At 46.0% G+C, this 18,957-nt stretch overlaps 1 protein-coding gene and 1 long non-coding RNA gene across 8 annotated transcripts in view; one reads left to right on the top strand and one right to left on the bottom strand.

The window, feature by feature from the left end:
* LOC123367664 (bifunctional protein GlmU-like) overlaps positions 1 to 18,957 on the bottom strand; it is a 130,180-nt gene that overhangs the window by 102,821 nt on the left and 8,402 nt on the right. The window contains exons 1-2 of one of the 7 annotated variants that reach the window (XR_006578587.1): positions 15,308 to 15,365; positions 5,575 to 5,701 (exon numbers count right to left, since the gene is read on the bottom strand). The exons of 1 other annotated variant lie outside the window; for it this stretch is intronic. Coding sequence is in view for 1 of the 6 variants with exons in the window: in XM_045012027.1 (XP_044867962.1) it covers positions 18,735 to 18,839 (105 nt within the window). In the remaining 5 variants the exon portion in view is untranslated. 5 more of the 7 variants (XR_006578584.1, XR_006578588.1, XR_006578586.1 and 2 more) reach the window with 5 other exon arrangements.
* LOC123367665 lies at positions 12,245 to 14,608 on the top strand. The gene is made up of 3 exons (XR_006578589.1): positions 12,245 to 12,378; positions 12,876 to 13,017; positions 13,776 to 14,608. It is a non-coding gene; the product is annotated as an uncharacterized LOC123367665 (long non-coding RNA).

Here is an 18,957-nt window from a genome sequence, read left to right as displayed (position 1 = left end):
ATTCAGCCACATGTCATGTGCATATGACCGCATAGATTCCGCTTGGGAAGAATTGGTTAAAGGACTGCAGCTCAGGATCCTCCCTCCACGGGGCAGTGCAGAGGGGCGTGAAAAGAGGTGGTATTGCTTGCAAAAAGTCACTGAATGCAGGAGCTGGAGTTCTTGCCTCTCCCCAGCAAACCTGCAGCAGCCCCTCTGTAAGAGCAGGGGACGCTAGGGAGCAGCGTTCAGGGGCCTGAACAGGGCCTGATTTTCAAAATCACAAATAGACAACGGGAACCCAACTCCCATCGTCTTTCATTGGGAGTTAGAGGCCTAACGCCCTTTGGCTCTTTTGAAAACCCCAGGCTAAATTCTTAGAAAGCTAATATCTGAACTAACCCATTAACCATTCTCTCTCACTGAACACTATGAAAAGTGCTCAATTCCCTTATGTAGCCCCTCCCTAAAAGATTTGAACAGGGGTCACATTTTAAAATCTATGCTTATTCAATATATTTGGAGCCTATAAGATACTATCCATCTAATAGTAACTAACATCCGGCAGAGGGCACTGTAGAAAAACTTAAAACTGCTGTCATTCATTCCCATACATATAGTAACACATTGTGAACTAGGATCAATCGTAGCCCAAGAAAGGGCTAAAGACTTAAGCCTTTCACAAGCCAAAACGGTAGCAGGCCCTTCTTTGAGAGCTAGTTGAGCTTCCATCATTTTCAGCACTCTGGAAACTAGTTCACACTACGTGTATATTGACCTACATCTCTGAGCCTCTCCTTTTCAATATGATGGCACAGTAATGTAAAAGTATTGCCACTGTTCTTCTGATCTTTACATACAGACAGTCAGTAACATGGCAGAAATACATTAAGTGAGATTACTTTGTTGTACAAGTTCATTCTTCACCTTGTTCTCTTCCTTTCACACGTTCGCTTTCAAATTAAGTGCTGAGATATGAAGGCTTTTTTAGATTTTTCCTCTAAGATTCTGAAGATGTACTTAACAGATCTGTTCTTTTAATGGGTGAATTTTCTAGTGCATTTTATTTGAGCTAGCTGAAAATCTTCTATCAAAACCTTTAATAGAAAATTGGGTTTTAAACTAAAGGAAAGTTCCCACAAAAGGTGTCTGCTTACATTTGCCGTCAGGTGTCTGCTTACATTTTGGCAATTAATCTTCAATGGCCAGAATACTAAAATATTCCCCTTCCCCTTTTTTTAAATGAAAAGTCAAGCTCTTCCATGCTTAAACTCCACCCATCCACTGACTAGCTCTACATTTTAACCTTACTGAAAATGTAATACAAAGTCATAGAATCCAAGGCCAAAAGGGTCCATTGTGATCATCTAGTCTGCTCTCCTGTATAACATAGACCACAGTGTCAGTGCACTTCTCAATAGGTTTTCACTTGGTGTGTAGAAAATACAGGGCCTTATTCATGCAGAGTCTCTTTGATATTGCATGAGTAAAGCTAGCAGGATCTGGGCTCACAGCCTGTGGAAAAGTTGTTTTGCTGTTTTGACAGCCTACATCTAAGCGGGTTCCATTTGCTAACATACTAGTGTACCAATATTATAGACTATTCCAATAAGTCAAAACAAATATTGGATGAACTCTTAAGGCCCTTATTCAGGAAAGCACTTAAGCACGAGGCCATTTCTTTTCGGGACAGCACTCCAAGACCCTCTGAAGTTATGTGCTTAGCATGTACTTAAGTGCTCTCCTGCGTAGTGCCATTTCCTGAACCAAGGCCTTCATTAAAATTACAAGCGATATTGCCAAGGTATTATGCTATTAATCACTCTGTTTGTAATAAACCTCTTGAAGCTAGATATTTTAAATCTGGGTCCTTGTGATTTTTTTCTCCCTTGTACTGCTTCCATGCACGCTGGTTTGTTAGGATGCTGGGGTAAAGGAACAATGTTAGGGTGCAATCTAGAAATTCGAGAGACCTGGATTCTATTCCATGCTCCACCACATACCTCCTTGGAGACAGTCTCTGTATCTCAGTTCTCCCATCTGTAAAATGGAGACAGCAGCATTTTCCAACCTAAAAAGATTGTAATATCTGAGCACCTCACAGTGATAGAGGCCAGGGAAGTACCCAACACAGGAAAGAACAGCTTAGATGGCTTGCAGAGAAAGGATAAACAAAGCTATACAAATAATGTAGCTAAAGCTGATTGTAAGTTGCAATTTTTGCTTGATTTGATTTTCCCAGTGAAGAAAGTTAAAATCAACCACACATGATACAGGACATGCATTTACACTATCCACCACAAGTGAAATATAAACACTACCCTGACAGTTCTATTTTCCTCCCTTTGAAATGGTACTGAGACTTCATTCTATCCTGAGAAAGTCCAGGTAGATATTCAGGAACTGTGAGCCTTAGCTCATGTAACTACTTTTAAAATAAATATGAAGGGAGGGGAATAATCAGAGGTGGATTTTTCCCGAACAAAGAAAAACACTTATTCAAAATGCAAGATGTAGCCTTAAGGTACACAACTAAGTGTCATGTATCCAATGACACCTGGTTTTATTCCTGGTTTCTTAGAGGAACAGGTTTGAATAGTTATGTAAGACATTGGCAGATACTTCTATTTCTAATGCAGAGCTCATACAAAAGGTTGTTTGAAGACCAACATTAAGTCTCTGGCTCTATCCTTTTATATTTTTTCAAAGGTATTGCCACTAGCTTCATTGGAGCTACAGGTCTTCAGCACAATAGTAATGCGAAGATGCTTTGTCTAAACAAAAGTCAGTGGTAGAATCCTGCAGTCCTAACCCATATGCTAATAAAACCCCAACCAGCCTCCACCTCCTTTCCACCACAATTTTAGAATAAGCTATTGTGAGACCTATATACTTTGCCAGTGTCCCTTTCAAAATAAACTCTGAGATACAGAACATGCTTTTCTGTCGCACAATTGGGATTACAGAGTCTTGCAAAGCAACAGTATCCTATAAACTAAATAATCCCCACTAGCTATGGGATGTTAATTTTTGCATGGAAGCACAGCTGTTATGAGCTGCTCTGTACTTCTGTCAGTTTACTGATGAGCTCTGTGGAATGCATCAAGTCCAGTGAAGAATCCCTCATTTATTCTGTTCCTCAGCCAAGAATTTACCCTCCAAAGGATGCTAAGTCATCCTTCTGCAACGGCAATACTTATTGGCATTAAAACCCCAACCGTCAGCGCTGCCTTAATGCTAAGGTAAGACTTTGGGTTTAACTATTGCAAGATTCAAAAATTGCATTGATATCTTCAACCAGCAGGATGTGCATTCATTTGGCATTCCTTCTCTGAAATTCATTTTACCGTCTCACGGCAAAGTTCTGTCTAGCTGTTCCAAGTCTGGATTATGCTTGTCCATTATGGCAAAGATGCAGCTGAGGAACAGAGTTGAACCTATTAGTATCCATATGTGCATTTACTTATGACCATAGGGGAGATCTCTCTACTCCAAGGGAAGACCTGTTTTGAAAAACTTAAGTTGTGCCAGTTGTTCACCGTACCAAGATGACTGCTGTACTTTCCCCGAGAAAAACGATCCTGCAAGCAAAAGCATCAGGCTGCAGGTGTGATGCCTCCAGTTATTTGTATTGCTTATGTGTGATTTTCAAATGCTCCTTCTTGGTATGTCTTCATGGAAAAGGCAGTTTCCCAGGTTTATGTTGCCCTGCTCAGAATAGCTTTATATCTTTGCTACCTTTTCTACCACAAAGCTCTTCTTCTCTCCCCTCCCTCCCCCCCGCCGCCACCACACACACGCAGCCTATATCCAGTGTCGTAAACTCAATGAAAGATCAGGAAAGAGCTGCACATCTTCCTTTGCACAGAGCAGCAAAAACGCTCAGCCCAGCCCTGCTGCTCAGAGGATCAATTAATGGTCCTCATGGAAAGAGACCAGATTCCCATAATCACAGATGCAGATGGGAACAGTGGTCAACTGGCCAACAGCCAGCTTGTAAACTGCACATTAGCCTGGTGATGGGAAGATTACCTAAACACAGCACTGAGTCATAAAGCTTCTGCATAATAAAGGCAGCTTATTACAGCATCAGTTTGGATCACAGCTTATAATGGCAGCATGCGCTTTTCAAAAAGACACTCCACAGTGGCCTAGCTCTGCTCCTGTTGAGGATTTACCATTGGTTTTAACAAGAGCAGAGGTGGACCACTACTGAATGCTTTTGAAAAGGACTGTCTGACACAATACATGCTGGGTGGCAGAGGCTTTCAAAAGGCACAAAGGGGAGTTGAGTGCCTAACTCCCACTGATCTCCCTCCCCAATGGAGTTGGGAGCCTGTGAGGATTCTCAGGGAACCCAGGACTGAGACACCCTGTTATCCTCCTGCTTCCAGTGAGGGAGAATTGCTTGTGCTAAACTGAGTGTCAGACACCACCAGCCTGTCAGCCCTACCTTCCTCTGGGCTATGCCAGCTTTTTCTTTGCCTTGCAGTTTAAGAATAGGCACACTCAGTCCAAGTCCCTTTGAAGTGTTCCCTTGTAGTGTCCAGCCCTTTATCCACTGAACAGTCACAATACTACTAGTTCTGCCATCCCCAAGGGAGCAGGGTACATGCCAGCTCATGAGACTCACCTCAGGATCAGTTTCTTGCATGATACCACAGCACTGAAATATTTATAGTGAAAGTAAGCTTATTATCAAAGGTTCAAAAGATAGCAAGGAAGGATAATGGGAAACAAAAGGGTTACTGCCACAGGGTGCACCACTCACCACTGGTCTGGTGCCTCCTCTTGGTCACTCTGGGGATTAGCTCTTGATATCCCCTTCCACAGTTTGCACCCCCTCACTCCATCTCTGGTCTGCAGCTCTGCTCGCTGCAGGATCCACAGCATCTCCTTCATGACTCAGCCATCCAGCTAGGTCACTCTGCATTCCTCCTTCTGGGGTAGAATCCCCAGTTCTAGCCCCTTTGGGATTGGGCCTCTGGCCTCCTACTCGCAGAGCACCTTTCCCATTCCTGACCCTTACATCCCTGCTTCTTTCCTGTAAGAGCCCACGCAAACACTGCTGGTGACAAGCTACCCACACCAAATAGTCCTGGAGGTGTACCAGGGCTTCCCCACAGTCTCTAACACCTCAACACCTCTGGGAGGGTTCTTCCTCTCCAGTCTTCCTTTAAAAAGGAGCTGCTGTGTTAGGTCTGAAGGTTAGGACCATCCAAGTCCCTAGAAAGCAGAGCTTACACAGAAGTTGAGAGGACAGGGCATCAATAATCTGTGTTTCTGAAGTCTGAAGGTACCAGAGTCAGAAAAGAAGAGATGCCCACCAACTCCAGATAGTGCAAGCGCCTCCTAAATCCACAGCCGCAAGGAATCCAGAGAGAGTTGAGTGTCCTAGTCCCTTAGGCATCCTAGTAAAGCCAGCCTTGCTACCTGCTTTATTCCTAACTGCATACCCTTCAAACAGAAACAGCATAAAACTCACTGTAGCGGGTAATAATTAGGACTGCAAATGAAATCACCTCCACCAGGAGTGGAATGGATGTACAGAAGAGAATAAGAGGTGCATGCATCTACACATCTATGGTTGCTTACCTGATATTTCTGCCATATTGAGTGAATGGAAGCCTCTTTCCCTTCGCCTTCATCAAAGATATTTCAAGGTATTGATCAAGATTTTGTGAAACTCTTGACATCCCAGACAAGAACCGAACCTCAGGTGCTGCAGAAGCAAGTGACGAAGGGAAATTTTTTTACTAAGCCTGCAAAGTCAGCTGCAGCACTTGGCTTAAGTACTCACCCTACTCAAGGAATTCAAGAATCTGTGCAGGTGAGGAAGGAGATTCCTTGTTCAAACCTGCGCTGGGGCCAGAAACAATGTTGCCCATGGCATACAGGAGAGGAGTATTGCCTCATTTACTTTATTCTTCCCTACAAATTATGCACTGACTGGTACTTAACGTGTTTGTGGAATCCCCACTCCACAGATCAACAGTAGGGCTGCCAAGGCTGACCTGCCCCCAAATTCCAATTGGCTGGGGATGGCCAGAGGGGAGAAGCTGGATTCCCCAGCCTGCAGAACTCTGGTTGGCTAGAGTTCTGGCCAGGGATCCCAGCCCTATGTCCTGCTGCCAGCTCCCCTTTGACTGGATTGAGATTTGAGAGGATGGGGCAGGCTGCTGAAGAGGGCATGTGTAGCTGTTGCTGCAGGGACAGACGTCGGGCTGAGAGTTTGCCCTACACGTGAAGCTCAGCCAGGGCCCGAAGGGAAGGAGACACCCTCCCCAGTGTCCGAGGAGCTGAAACAGGAGGAGTGCTGGGACCATTTGAGTTGGTATAGAACTATATCTGGGTGAATTCCTGTCTTCCCCCCCTTACCGGGCCCAAACACACACACAGGCTGTTGGAGGGTTCTCCGTCTCAAGTTCCCAAGGCACAGGGTGGGAATTTGAACAAGCTGCCAGCCAAAGAGCCCCCAGCACAGTGTTTAGTTAAACGGGCACACGCAAACCAAAACACCTCATTCAGTGTGGAACACTGGTGCTCCCCATCGGTTGGTGCAGGAGGCCTGCCCCCTTTCCTGAACAGCTCCACTAGTCCAGAACTTTGGTGAAAGGATCTGACACCCTCGACTGCAGGAGGGTCAGGCAAGAGACTCTCCCCCTCTAAGAGGTTATGCTACTTCAGCAGCTGATGTAGCAAGGGAGGAAGGGGAATGATTTTCACAGGGCTTGGGCTGTAACTCCTGAGCTCCAGTTTTACGATCTTGCCTAACTTCTGCCAGAAGAGCATGACCATAGCAACTCCAGGGCTGAAGAGGATTTCCCAAGAAGAGTAAAGAAATAGATGTAGTGGGTATTTTCACCATGCCACCTTATGAAGTCCAGACTCATGCTCACTGACTGCCTCAGTTTCCCCTCATGGACTCAAAGGGGTGTGTGTCCAATACCACCACTTCTTGGGGTCTGATTTATTAATGTAAAGGACAAAAGAAAACCCAAGAGTCCCTGCTGACACTTTTCCTTCAGCCAACGTGCTCCCTACACTCCAGCCTGTTGGGTGACATTGGCTCTCTGCCATCCCCAGGCCTGGTCTTTTAGAGCTAAAAGTCTTTGTGTAGCGTTACTCACACCACCCTCCTACTCCCTACCACACAGAAACTCCCAGGACATTACTCATCCTCTCTACCTAGGGAGGCAAGCAGCTTGTGCCACGAGTGGGGCAGGGGACACCTCTGCTCGTAAAAGGTTAGCCACACTTTGAAGTACTGCATGGCTCATTCTTCCACATCGGTTTCTGCAGAGCCCAGCCGTACTCATCTCTTTCGGTACCCCGCTCTGCTCAGGGTAACCCTTTTTGCTGCTGCTCTTTTTCAGGTGGTGAAATCATGTTCCTTCTGCTCGCAAAAAGGGATTCCTTAAAGCAGGTAAAGCCCTCTTTCAGTTGTGCCCTTGGGTTGGGCTACACCAGGGTACTATAGCAACCAGCTGTTTACAGCAGGAAGCAGCCATCTTTCTCCAGCTTTTCACTCTTGCTTCCAGAGCAAGCTTGTCACATGGCATATGCCAAAAGGTACAGTGGCCAGCCTCGCCATACCAGAGCGCCTCCTGCAGCCACAGCCTGGCATTGCAGTCCTTCTGCCTCCCACTCCAGACATCAGCAGTCTGGGCAGCACCTCAGCCCTCCAGCAAAATCATACTCAAGTGCAATCCCTTCCAGGGTAACAAGACCCAAACTCACCCCTCTCCCAGACTCCACAGACCTCTTCCTATTACAGTGTGCTGCCTGCCTCCCAGGGCTTTTGCCTTCAAGACCAGCTCCTCCTGAGCCACTGACCTTCAGGGCTTCTAACCTAGACACTCTTCTCCCAGGCTTAATTTAGGAGTCATCTGTTCAGCTGTCCTCTCCCTTCAGGGACTTTCAGGGTACAGCTTCTTCCTAGAGATCCTCCTGTAGTTTCTTTCCCAGAGAGCAGAAATACCTAATCACTGTCCTCCTGGGTCTCCTCTCCCTACTGTCCTTGTAGCAAGGTGGTCACCCCACTCCTGCCCAGAGGGGGTGAAGACAGCCCTGGAACAGGGCTGTGGAGGAGAAAAGCTGGGCTGATTAGGGGAAGCAGCCCCAGCTGGGGGCCACGCCCCAATCAGGCCAGTGAAGCCAGGAGCACAAACAGTCTCCTCCAGCTGTGGAGGGAGATGGGCCTGGCTGCAGGGAACTAGTGACATGGGAGTGGAGCAGGGTTGGGGGATGGCCAAAGGAGCTGGGGAGCTCCAGTCTAGAAACCCCCAGCCTGTGGCCTAGTATAAGGCCAAAGAGGTACTAGGGTAGCAGGGGATGGCTCAAGGCTAGGCCGAGGGAGCAGGTCTAAACCCTCCTGTCCGGTGATACGTGGTAGTTAGACTGCGGTCTGCCTCAGTGAGTAGATCTAGATGGTGGCTGGCAGTAGCCATCCACTGAGGTGAGGTGGGGATAGTGGGTGGGGGTTCTCCTAGGTAGGTAGACCCAGAGAGTGGGTGTATGGCCTGGGGGCAGCACCCAAAGAAAAGGGCACTGAGTCTGGGAGGGACATGGGGGGCCAGAAGCAGCGAGCGGTGAGACATTGGCCTGCAGAGGGCGCTCTGGGCGGGCAAGCTAATTCCCAGAGGTACCAGCAGGAGGCGCCGCAGGGGTGAGTCACCCATGCTTACAGTCCTGTAGTCTCTTTTATAGGAAACATTTGGTCTGGTTCTCCCAAGCTGGACAGGTAATCCTTAAGTACTTGTCTCCCCTCCAGGTGCCCCAGTATGGGCTAACTGGGCTCTCAGATTCCCCTTAACCCTGTCACTGCCAGTGTGGGGTTTATACACCCCATCACAGTACACTTTCATTCACTGTCCTAGGGCCGCATCCTAACTTCTAGGAGCCTGAATACCTTTGACGATCAGGGCCATAGGGTTTAAATCAGGGGTCTCAAACTCAAATGACCCCGAGGGCCGCATGAGGACTAGTGCATTGGCCCGAGGGCCGCATCACTGACACGCCCCCTTGCTGCCCCTGGCCCCACCCCCAATCCACCCCTTCCATGAGGCCCCGCCCCTGCCCTGTCTCTTCTCCACCTCCTCCCCTAAGCGCGCGCAGTTTTAATAAATATATACACTCAGTAATGCACCTCACTCAAAGGACAAAACACGCACTTAGATTTACTGCCTAAGGCTCTGGGAGGGAGTTTGGGTGGGGGAGGGGGTCTGGATGCAGGCTCTGTGCTCGATGCAGGCTCCAGGCTGCGGCAGGGGGTGGGGGTGCAGGCTTTGGGACGGAGTTTGGGGATAGGAGGGAGTGCAGGGGTGAGGGCTGTGGGGCTGAGGGCGAGGGGTACATGATGCAGGAGGGGGCTCAGGGCTAGGGAAGAGGGTTGGGCTGTGGGGTGAGGGCTGTGGATGAGGGGTTCATGATGCGAGGGGGCTCAGGGCTAGGGAAGAGGGTTGGGCTGTGGGGTGAGGGCTGTGGATGAGGGGTTCATGATGCGAGGGGGCTCAGGGCTAGGGAAGAGGGTTGGGCTGTGGGGTGAGGGCTGTGGATGAGGGGTTCATGATGCGAGGGGGCTCAGGGCTAGGCAAGAGGTTTGGAGTGTGGGGTGAGGGCTGTGGATGAGGGGTTCATGATGTGGGGGCGCTCAGGGCTGGGGCAGAGGATTAGGGTGCGGGGGGATGAGGGGTTCATGATGTGGGGGCGCTCAGGGCTGGGGCAGAGGATTTGGGTGTGGGGGGATGAGGGCTCTGGCTGGGGCTGAGGATTAGGGTGCAGGGGGATGAGGGGTTCATGATGTGGGGGTGCTCAGGGCTGGGGCTGAGGATTAGGGTGCGGGGGAATGAGGGCTCTGGCTGGGGCTGAGGGTTTGGGGTTGGAGAGGCTCAGGGTAAGGGAAGCCTGCCTTGCCAGTACTGGCGGAGGGCAGGCACTAGGACCCTGCACCCTAATCCTCAGCCCCAGCCAGAGCCCTCATCCCCCCACACCCTAATCCTCTGCCCCAGCCCTGAGCGCCCCCATATCATGAACCCCTCATCCCCCCGCACCCTAATCCTCTGCCCCAGCCCTGAGCGCTTCCCTTCCCCCCCCCCAGCCCGGCCCCGGCGGGTCCCGCTTTCCCCCCCCCTTACCCGAGCGCGTCTCCGGCGGTCCCGCTCAGAGCCGCGTGGTGAGGGGGCGGGGCTGGGAGCTCCACGCCGAGCGCAGCGCTCAGCCCAGAGCTCCCAGCCCCGCCCCCTCCCCACGCGGCTCGGATCGGGGCGGGGCTCAGGCGCTCGGACGGAGACTCGGCGCTCTATGCGCCGAGGCTCCAGGAGAGGGGCGGAGGCGGGAGCCTCCGCTTTTCTCTTGGGGGCCCCTGCGGAGCTCCCCTGGGGAGCTCCGCGGGCCGCAGGGAAGAGCTCCGCGGGCCGCATGCGGCCCGCGGGCCGCATGTTTGAGACCCCTGGTTTAAATGGAACTTTAAGTGAAATCCTGGCACCACTGAAGTCAATGGCAAAATTCCCATTAACTTCAGTGGTGCCATGGTTTTGCAGCCCTCTGCACAGGGGTGAATTTAATCTCATTAGCATAAGGACTGCAAAGAATCCAGCACCAGCAGTGGAAGATTCAAAGAGGGCAGAGAAGGACAGCTCCTGCCTCCTCTCCCCCCTGGCCAAGGAAGCTGACCAAATGCAGGAGGAAATGCACAGTGAATCTCCTGAAAAGTGTTCCAGTGGCCTTAGGCACTGAATCTGCTCTATGTACAGGTCTCCCTCGGGCTGATCCACAGAGAATATGAGTCTGTTACAGAGCCAGCACTGGCTGTTTAACTCCTGCAACAGCAGCTCATGCTTTTTACCTGGAAGGTCCCCAGTTCAATTCCTGATGTGTCTGCCAAGATAGCAGCTGGTCACAGTATCACCATTGGCTTCACCTCATAGTAATTAGTCCTGCTTTCTACTAGTGTGAGTGAGAAGAGCAGAATACAAGATGCTGAGCTTCCGTTCCATAGGGCTATGGCTCAAAAACCCAAAGTGCAAAATAAAATGTATGCATAGGGTTACAGCTGGACAGAAATGCATTCCAATCATGAGTTATTATACCTTTCCCTGTATTTTGATGTTTAATTGTAGCTGAACAAAAACACTGTACTAATGATCAGCAAATCGCTGAAGTCACACTGTACGTAAGAATCGAGTTTGTGTAAGAGATCATTTGCAAATGTAACAAAGTCTAAATCTGTGGTTGTTCCACAGCACTTTAAGCTGAAGGCTTTTGGTACAATGTAATCAAAATGTCTTCTCTTCTATTAGTCAATAGCATTCTAAATGTAATGTGCTGTTCCATCAGTTTTCTATAAAGCCTTAGAACTTCTAAAGCATTTCCAATGGTTTTTTTTATTGGCAACCCAGTATTCAATCTTTCGAATTTTCAGGAATATTTTTATATCAGGAAATGTTTATTCATAGAAATATCCCTTAACTGGCTCTGTTATCCTGGTGTCCCCTGAAATACCATTACGAGAAATAAAATGTTTTCTCTTTTTTTTCCTTCCAAATGTGGATAAGTATCAAATTCAAGAAAGTCACAAAAATAGCAGTGGGACAAAAGTGCTTACGGCCTACTCTGCCATGCCTAGAGGTGCCAGGGATCAGAACCTGGTAAGCCCTGTTGTAAATTAAGTACTGCCACTCAGGTGCCATTCTAGCAGTCCTTATTCATTTCAAATCCAGTTGAATAAATAGGAGTGAAGACATCAGGCATGCGTTCCGTTGTGGGAACTTGGACCCACAGATGGGGACTTGCTGAGTTGCCCAAAGCTAAGAGCAAAGTGTGAAAAAACATGGCCTCATATTGATGCAGCAGAGGCCAGAGCAGTCATAAAAATCAGGGTCCTTCAAAATAAAAGACATAGTTGTTGCAATGATTATCAGCATCTCAGTTTTGGGGAAGTTCCTTGTCATCCCCTACAACTGAGTTTTGATGTGCCCATTGTTCCATAGGACACTTATTTCATTTAATTTGCTGCAAAATCCAGCCATTTGGAAACATTTAAGGCTAGATTTTCAAAAGAGCCCCAGGCGAGGTTTTCAAGGGCTCAGCACCCACATTTTGGGCCAGATTTTCAGAAGAGCTCAGCATCCATTTAGGCACTTAGTTAAGGGTCAGATTTTCAAAAGATCTCAGCTCCCATTGTGACACTTACGGCCAAATTTTCAAAGGAGACCAGCACATTTAACGTATGAACATTTTGAACATTTGTTCCCAGTTGCAGGTTCTGAGCTGTTTTGAGAATTCTCGCCAGAGCACAGTAAAAAAGAAGTCTGCCTTACAACGTGAACTGGGCAGTGTTTAAAGCTCCTAATTCTTACTCTCAGGGAGGGAAACTCCCACATTTGGATTACATTTAAGGTAATTTTAAAAATACACCTCTCTTGCAGTGAAGGTTTTTGCTATGCGTTTCAATGAGACATTGGAAATCTCCCTCATTCAAATTGTCACAGCTTGACAGCCTGGCAACATTAATCCCCTGTACAAATCTCTCTCTCTTATGACAGAGTTCACAGAGATTTTCTTCTGAGTCCTAACAAAGACAGTGCAGCAAAGGTTTCACAGTTCTGGTTATGGAATAATTTTTCCTAGTACATCTCCGCACTGAATGCTCTAATCAGGTGCCTGCTTGTTTCTGTTGTTGCTGAAAGTTAAGCCCTAGGAGTTTGCTTTGCTTTAAAGGGATACTGCTCTCTCATGCAGACTCTCCTGACACATTCAACAGTAAAAACTGAGCAAGACTTTTGATGTGATAGACTTAATTTTCTTTTTTCGTTTCAATCTTTGGGATAGGATGCATGAAACTGGCATCTCATTGGAAGAGAGTTGATGATTCTGAGTTTTGTTTGTGTGCCCAGGGTCATTCTACCAGACTGACAGATATTGACGGAAAACAGTAATTTCAGGATCCCTGAAATGGCACATTACATTAATATTCTGAAGATTCCCAAGTGTTTTCAAATCCTTGTAATAAAACCTGGCAAAATTACCATCAGAGAGGTGATAGTGTCCATTTCTCAGCCAGGGACCTGAGATTCGAGGTTGCACTTCGAGTTACTGGCTGAACCAGGAACAGAACCCAGACATCTGATGCCAAATCTTAAGATTTAGCAACGAGACCAGTGGTGCCCTACCTATGGCCAGTTATAGCTTTCAAGGTTCTCAATGGTGGCACTCCAGGGTAGCTGTATTAAGCCATATGGACATTGGGTTACGAATTGAAAATGTGCTCCCTGAGCCACACACTGTGATTTTTATTGCCCCGGTTGCTGGAGGAGGAGGGAAATGGTACTGCCTCCCCAGCTGCTTCCCACTGCTCCCCCTACAGTCTTAGCTCTGGTCTACACTATAGGTGTAACTACATCACTCAGGGGTGTGGAAAAGCCACATTCCTCAGTGATGCAGTTATAGTGACCCAACTCCCGCTGTAGACAGCACTATGTCGATGGGAGGGTTTCTCCCGTTGATATGCGTACCGCCTCTTGGTGAGATGAACTACCTGCACCAATGGGAGAAGCCCTGCCGTCGCCGTGGGTAGTGTCTTCACTAAGCGCTACAGCGGCGCAGCTGCAGGGTTTTTAGTGTAGACAAGCCCTTAGGAGCAGCTCGCTGAGCCACAGCCATTCCCCTGCTGGCTGCCTTCTGTATTGCAGGAGAGGGAAGCGAGCAGCTAGGTGTTTAGGTCATCCATCACGCTGGTATGTGGTGTGAGCTCCTTCCTTGAGAAGGGAACACAAAAATGAGTCTCTCTTTTCCAGCTCTGACAGCAAGAACAAGCCTATTTCCTGGCCAGGCTCTAGCGTCCCCAGCGAGATCAGGAACTCAACTGGCTCTTCCAGAGGAACATCTAGCCAAGGATGGCTCTCCTCCCCGCAGGAGGGTGACAAAAGAGGAGAACATGTGAACCAAAACCAGCTATGACTCCCTGATTCTCTACCCCAGCTCCAGCCCAGGTGAGAACAACCTGCAGACTACTGTAACCTGCACCAACTAGTTATCCCCAAAGGACAGTGCCCCAGCTGGAGATAGCCAGTGTGCAGCGTGCCCCCTCTTCTACTTCCCCCCCCCCGCCTCTGCACCAGGGCAGCATGAAGAGAGAGGAACTTCGAGGTCCAAGGAATTACTCCGGATTTACACTGGGTGTAACTGATATCAGAATCTGTCCTTATTTGGATGGTATTCAGTAGGTGATAATCTTTGTACAGGCCCTCCGCACTTAGCTGAATAGCACCCTTGTGCATATCTACAGTAGTACAGTTCACAGGCCCAGTTCTGCATAAAAAGGAACATCTTCCTCTGTGAATCAACTGCCCTTTATTTTATTTTTATTATGCATCAGTGACTGAGGCTGCATAATTTGTCCCCAGAATGCAGTAAAAGTGTTTTGAATGTCATGGCACCTGGGTACTTTTATTAGCTAGATTTAAAGTGTGTGCATATCCATAGCATTGTTTTTCTTCTTGTAAAAGTCATGTAAGGCCTGACCTATATACAAAAGGAAAGCACCTGCTTTTTTATATGCACTGTGCAAATATAAAATGTCCTTCTGCTAGCTGCATGCCAAACTGGAGACTGGTGGTGTCAATTACTATGTTTGCTTTAATGTCGCCAATAAACATGAAAATGCTGCTTTTCTTGGACTTCTAATACTGCAAGCGAATGGAGGGAATCCATTTAGTCAGCTGTTCTTTGCATCCAGTCAGGTTAAGAAGGGGATATCCATTGTGAACACACAAAATAATACATTCCTGTTTTCTCAATAGGTAAACAAGCATTCAGTATTATAGCACAGAACTGTAGGATGGTCCTTTGAAGTGTAACAGAGTAGGAAATAGCATCCTGTGATTGCAATAGCATTACAATTGGGAATCTATGACAGCTCACATGTAAGTAGAGAGAACTCTGTAGAGACAGGTTGTCACAAACCTGAATCTCAGGCAATTGATTAGTTTCACTAGCTCTTTTCAATCTAACTCTGCTCAAGTGTCCTGTGGAAGAGTTAGATTTTGTGAAAGCTAATGAGAAAAGGAAAGAAGCTATTGAATGACCTCTGGGGTAACACTCCAAAAGATTACAGCTACAGAAAGCAAGCAAACAGACACTTCAGAATTTAGCCAGGAATGCAAAATATCCACAATTTGAGCAGAAAGTTATGTTAAAATTGTATTAACTGTGTTATTAGTAATATGAATATTAATAAGTGTCAGATAACTGGCTCAGCTGGAATGTATTGATCCAAGATTAGTCAAAAATTAACACAGCACAAGACAGAAAGGAAGGTTATACACACCAGACCCAGTATGAAGAGCAGCTGTCAGCATTAGACTGTTGCAACAAACTCCCAGAATTACATCCCCTTATATACTCAGCATGTGTACAGAAGAGAGACAAAGCAAGGGACCTATTGACCTGGAAAGCTCTTCTCATGGAATCTGGTTCACATCATTGATAAACTGAAAACACCTGTTCAACAATCCATTATTTTATCAATCACAAAAGATATTTGTAACCAAGTCATTATGACAGAAAATCTATTTAGATAAATATCTGATAAGCTAAAAGCATCTCAACAGACCCTTGTTTCATCAAACACAGAAAATACCTGCCTCTCATCAATTTCAAGTAGGCCCTTTCTGGCCACCTGGGCACATTTCCTAAGGGTCAACAGGTCAGAGTAAGACAATACTTAAGCCATTATTGATAACTCACTAGGGACTAATTATAATAATCAGTTTATTGATAACCCACTAGGATCAGCTAAAGTTCAGCTAAGGTTTAGCTTAAATGCAAAGAATTATACACAAGGCATGGTGGGATTTTAGCTCATCTACAAAGAACCAAAGGGTTATGGTGGTTTGTTTTATTTACTAACAGTTATATTATATGGCAGCATTTTACACAGATAGCTACAGTCTGTCCCCTATCCACTAGATCATCCTTCCTACTCCTTGAGGGGTTTACAGCTAATCATCATCTCCTCACCTGGGAGGAGTTTTCCAGAGGTTCAGAATGAGCAGATTGTGAGAGCTACCAACCCCACTGATCCAAAGAAGTGCAGGGGCCACCATGTCCATCTGAAAAACCTCCTCCTCCAAACTGCCCTCCAACATCCCTTCTTAAATCCCCCCTTAAATCAACTGAGTTTAAACACTTTTCCCATTACACAGCATTTTATCCTTTTAGAATCACTGCTATGCTTTTAAGCTAAATCTTGTTTTAGAGGACTTTTCCTGTCGAATTACCACAGAAGGAAACTTTTTGCTTTCATTTATTCATTTTTGTACAGAGAAAATGAGTGAGCGACTGAATGGGATACAAAGCAGAATTGGATTCGAGCAGTGTTTTCATTCCATGACCCAGTGTTATAACAGAGAGAAGTTTCAGCACCCCTCTTCCACTCAGCTGTAAAGAAAGGGAGGGGGTGGTCATGACCACCAGATTGAGAACCTGTGGTTTAGATGCATCCTACAAATTCACAAGTTTGAGTGTTACTAGCCAGGAATATCCTATCAGAGACTTTGGCCAAGAATTTAAAAAATGAGTTCTCCAAGGTTAGGCTTCAAAGTCCATATTTAGGGCTTGTCTACACACAGGGAGTTATTCTGGAAAGCTATTCCTGATTAACTCCATCTGTGGACACTTCTAGAAAAGAGTGCTTTATTCCAAAATTAGTTTAATCCATTCTGGAAGTGGATTAAGATAAATCAGAATAAAGTACTCTTATTTTGGAATGAGAGTCCACACATGGAGTTAATCAGGAATAGTTAAGCCACTTTCAATTCAAATCCTATTTTATTCCAGACTAATTTTCATGTGTAGACAAGGCACCGGAATATAATCATGATTTTTTAAAAGCTCTGATCAGCCTACACCTCTCATTGAAGTCAATGGCAACTGTTGGGTATTCAAAACTTTTGAAAATCTGACCATTTATTTAGTTGCCTTGATCTGGATTTAGGAGCCTAACTTTAGGCACCTGTCTTAAAAAAAAATCTTGGTGTTCTTGTTTGGAAACATACCAATAAAGTCAGAACTGAACTGGCAATTCTGGAATTTCCAAAAGTTCTAATGTTGTCCAGTAAAGTTTTTAACGCCTATTTTTGTCTGATCTGTTCACACTCAAGAGTTTAATATGCCTAGTCCTAGAGTTGCAGGGCAAGCTTGCATATCTTGCTATCTTAAAGCTCTACAAAGTTTCAAGGTATTTAAATGAGGTAGCTTATTTTTGTGGCACAACGTGAAATTCTTTCTAAGGTGTTACCATGATTAACCAACGCTATATCATATTCTTGCTTCACTTTTGTTTAATTTTACAGTGGAATTAAATGGAGGAAAGAAACGGGACCCACATTACAGTGTAATTTCTCTAACAGGCAACAGTACAAAAATGCACAATCCATTTATAAATCAAATGGCTAGGAAGCAGAGAGCAATTTTCACGGAGTAATGTAGGACTTGGAAAACAACACTAAGCACACATTGGAACACAGATACAAACATTTCCATATATAACTTCCACAAGAAGACTCGGTGGTGGCACAAAATTGCCTTTAACATGTGCCCAGTCCAAAGTAAGCGATGGCAAATTTTGGAAGTGTCACACTGCCTGACAGCAGGTATGTTCATATCAGATAGGTGCCACTGACTGCACTTGACCTACCAGTCTAAGCGTTCCCATCAGGGATCATTCAGGTCTCTTAAAAAAAAAAAAGACATATTTGAGACTCAGTATAGACACTAAGCAGCCTTGCACTGTTTGCTAAAGAGCATCAATCCATGCAACAAATAATTCCCAAGAAGCCAATGGTCGTTTCGCTAAACTGACAATCCAACATTTTGTTCTTTGCTTCTTTCCACCTGTGTTAGTGCAAAGTATTTTTCCTCAGGGTGGTAACTTCTTGTTGACCTTTGCATCACTTTTATATTAATTATCCCTGCAGGAGTCCTTTGTGCCCATTCAGAATGAGACAGTTCAGCCATTCAATCCCATTGCTGCTTGTGACTTGGGAGAATTACAGATCTCGCTCCTTGGAGGTGCTGACTTTGCTTACCATCGCATAACCTTTCTGCTCAAACATTGGGCAGACGTGTAATATCAATATTGCCCTTATCATTTCCAACTAAGGAGCCATGTTAGCATGGCCTGGTGGCTAAGGCACTGTCTGAACCTCAAAAAACTTGGGTTCTAGTCCTGGCTGTACTGCCAAGGCACATCACAGCCCTTCTTGTGCCTCAGTTTCCACATTTGTAAAATGGGACTAATGATGCTCTGCTCTTTTTGAAAAGCTCTTTGAGCTATACTGACAAAAAGTGCTCTAAAAGAGCAAGGGGGTATTTTAAAATACTACGTTCATTCATATATTTTCCAATTCAAGGGCTTGAGCCCGTGAGCCACTCATCGGCTTCGGATCAAGCCCCTAGTGACCTGGTGAGTGTGATATTACAACAGCAATAAAACAACTAAAGAAACAGTTACTTTAATAAACGTTAAGCTAGTGGCCTGCAATATATTAACACTAAAGAGACATTTCTTATTAAAAATTAAAAAAATTAACCTCTTTCCATGCTTTCCCTATATTCTTTACACCCAACACCAAAAGAGAGGTTTACCCAAAGGGACACCAGGAGAGTTCCAATTTCATCTACTAGCATCAGAGGGTTCCAGTCTTGGTTGGTCCTTAGGCACTGTCATAATAAACATGATTAATGATAATTACGTGTCTTGGAGAATGGAAAGACTCTTCTCCAGAGTGGTTTAATGGATCCCAAAACCTCATCCTTTCACAGCGTGGATGTTGATGATATGATGCTGGTTTCAAGAGCTACAGAACAACACATTCATATACATATAATATATATATTCCCATCCTGTTTGTTCATCTTGAATTACATTCAAGAAGAGGTAAGACAATATGAATGTAACAATAAGAACTTTTGATC

The sequence above is a fragment of the Mauremys mutica genome, chromosome 3, assembly GCF_020497125.1.
Source record: "Mauremys mutica isolate MM-2020 ecotype Southern chromosome 3, ASM2049712v1, whole genome shotgun sequence".
NCBI classification, from domain to species: domain Eukaryota; kingdom Metazoa; phylum Chordata; order Testudines; family Geoemydidae; genus Mauremys; species Mauremys mutica.
The sequence above is the reverse complement of the archived record's forward strand: the minus strand, read 5'-3'. Positions and strand labels throughout refer to the sequence as shown.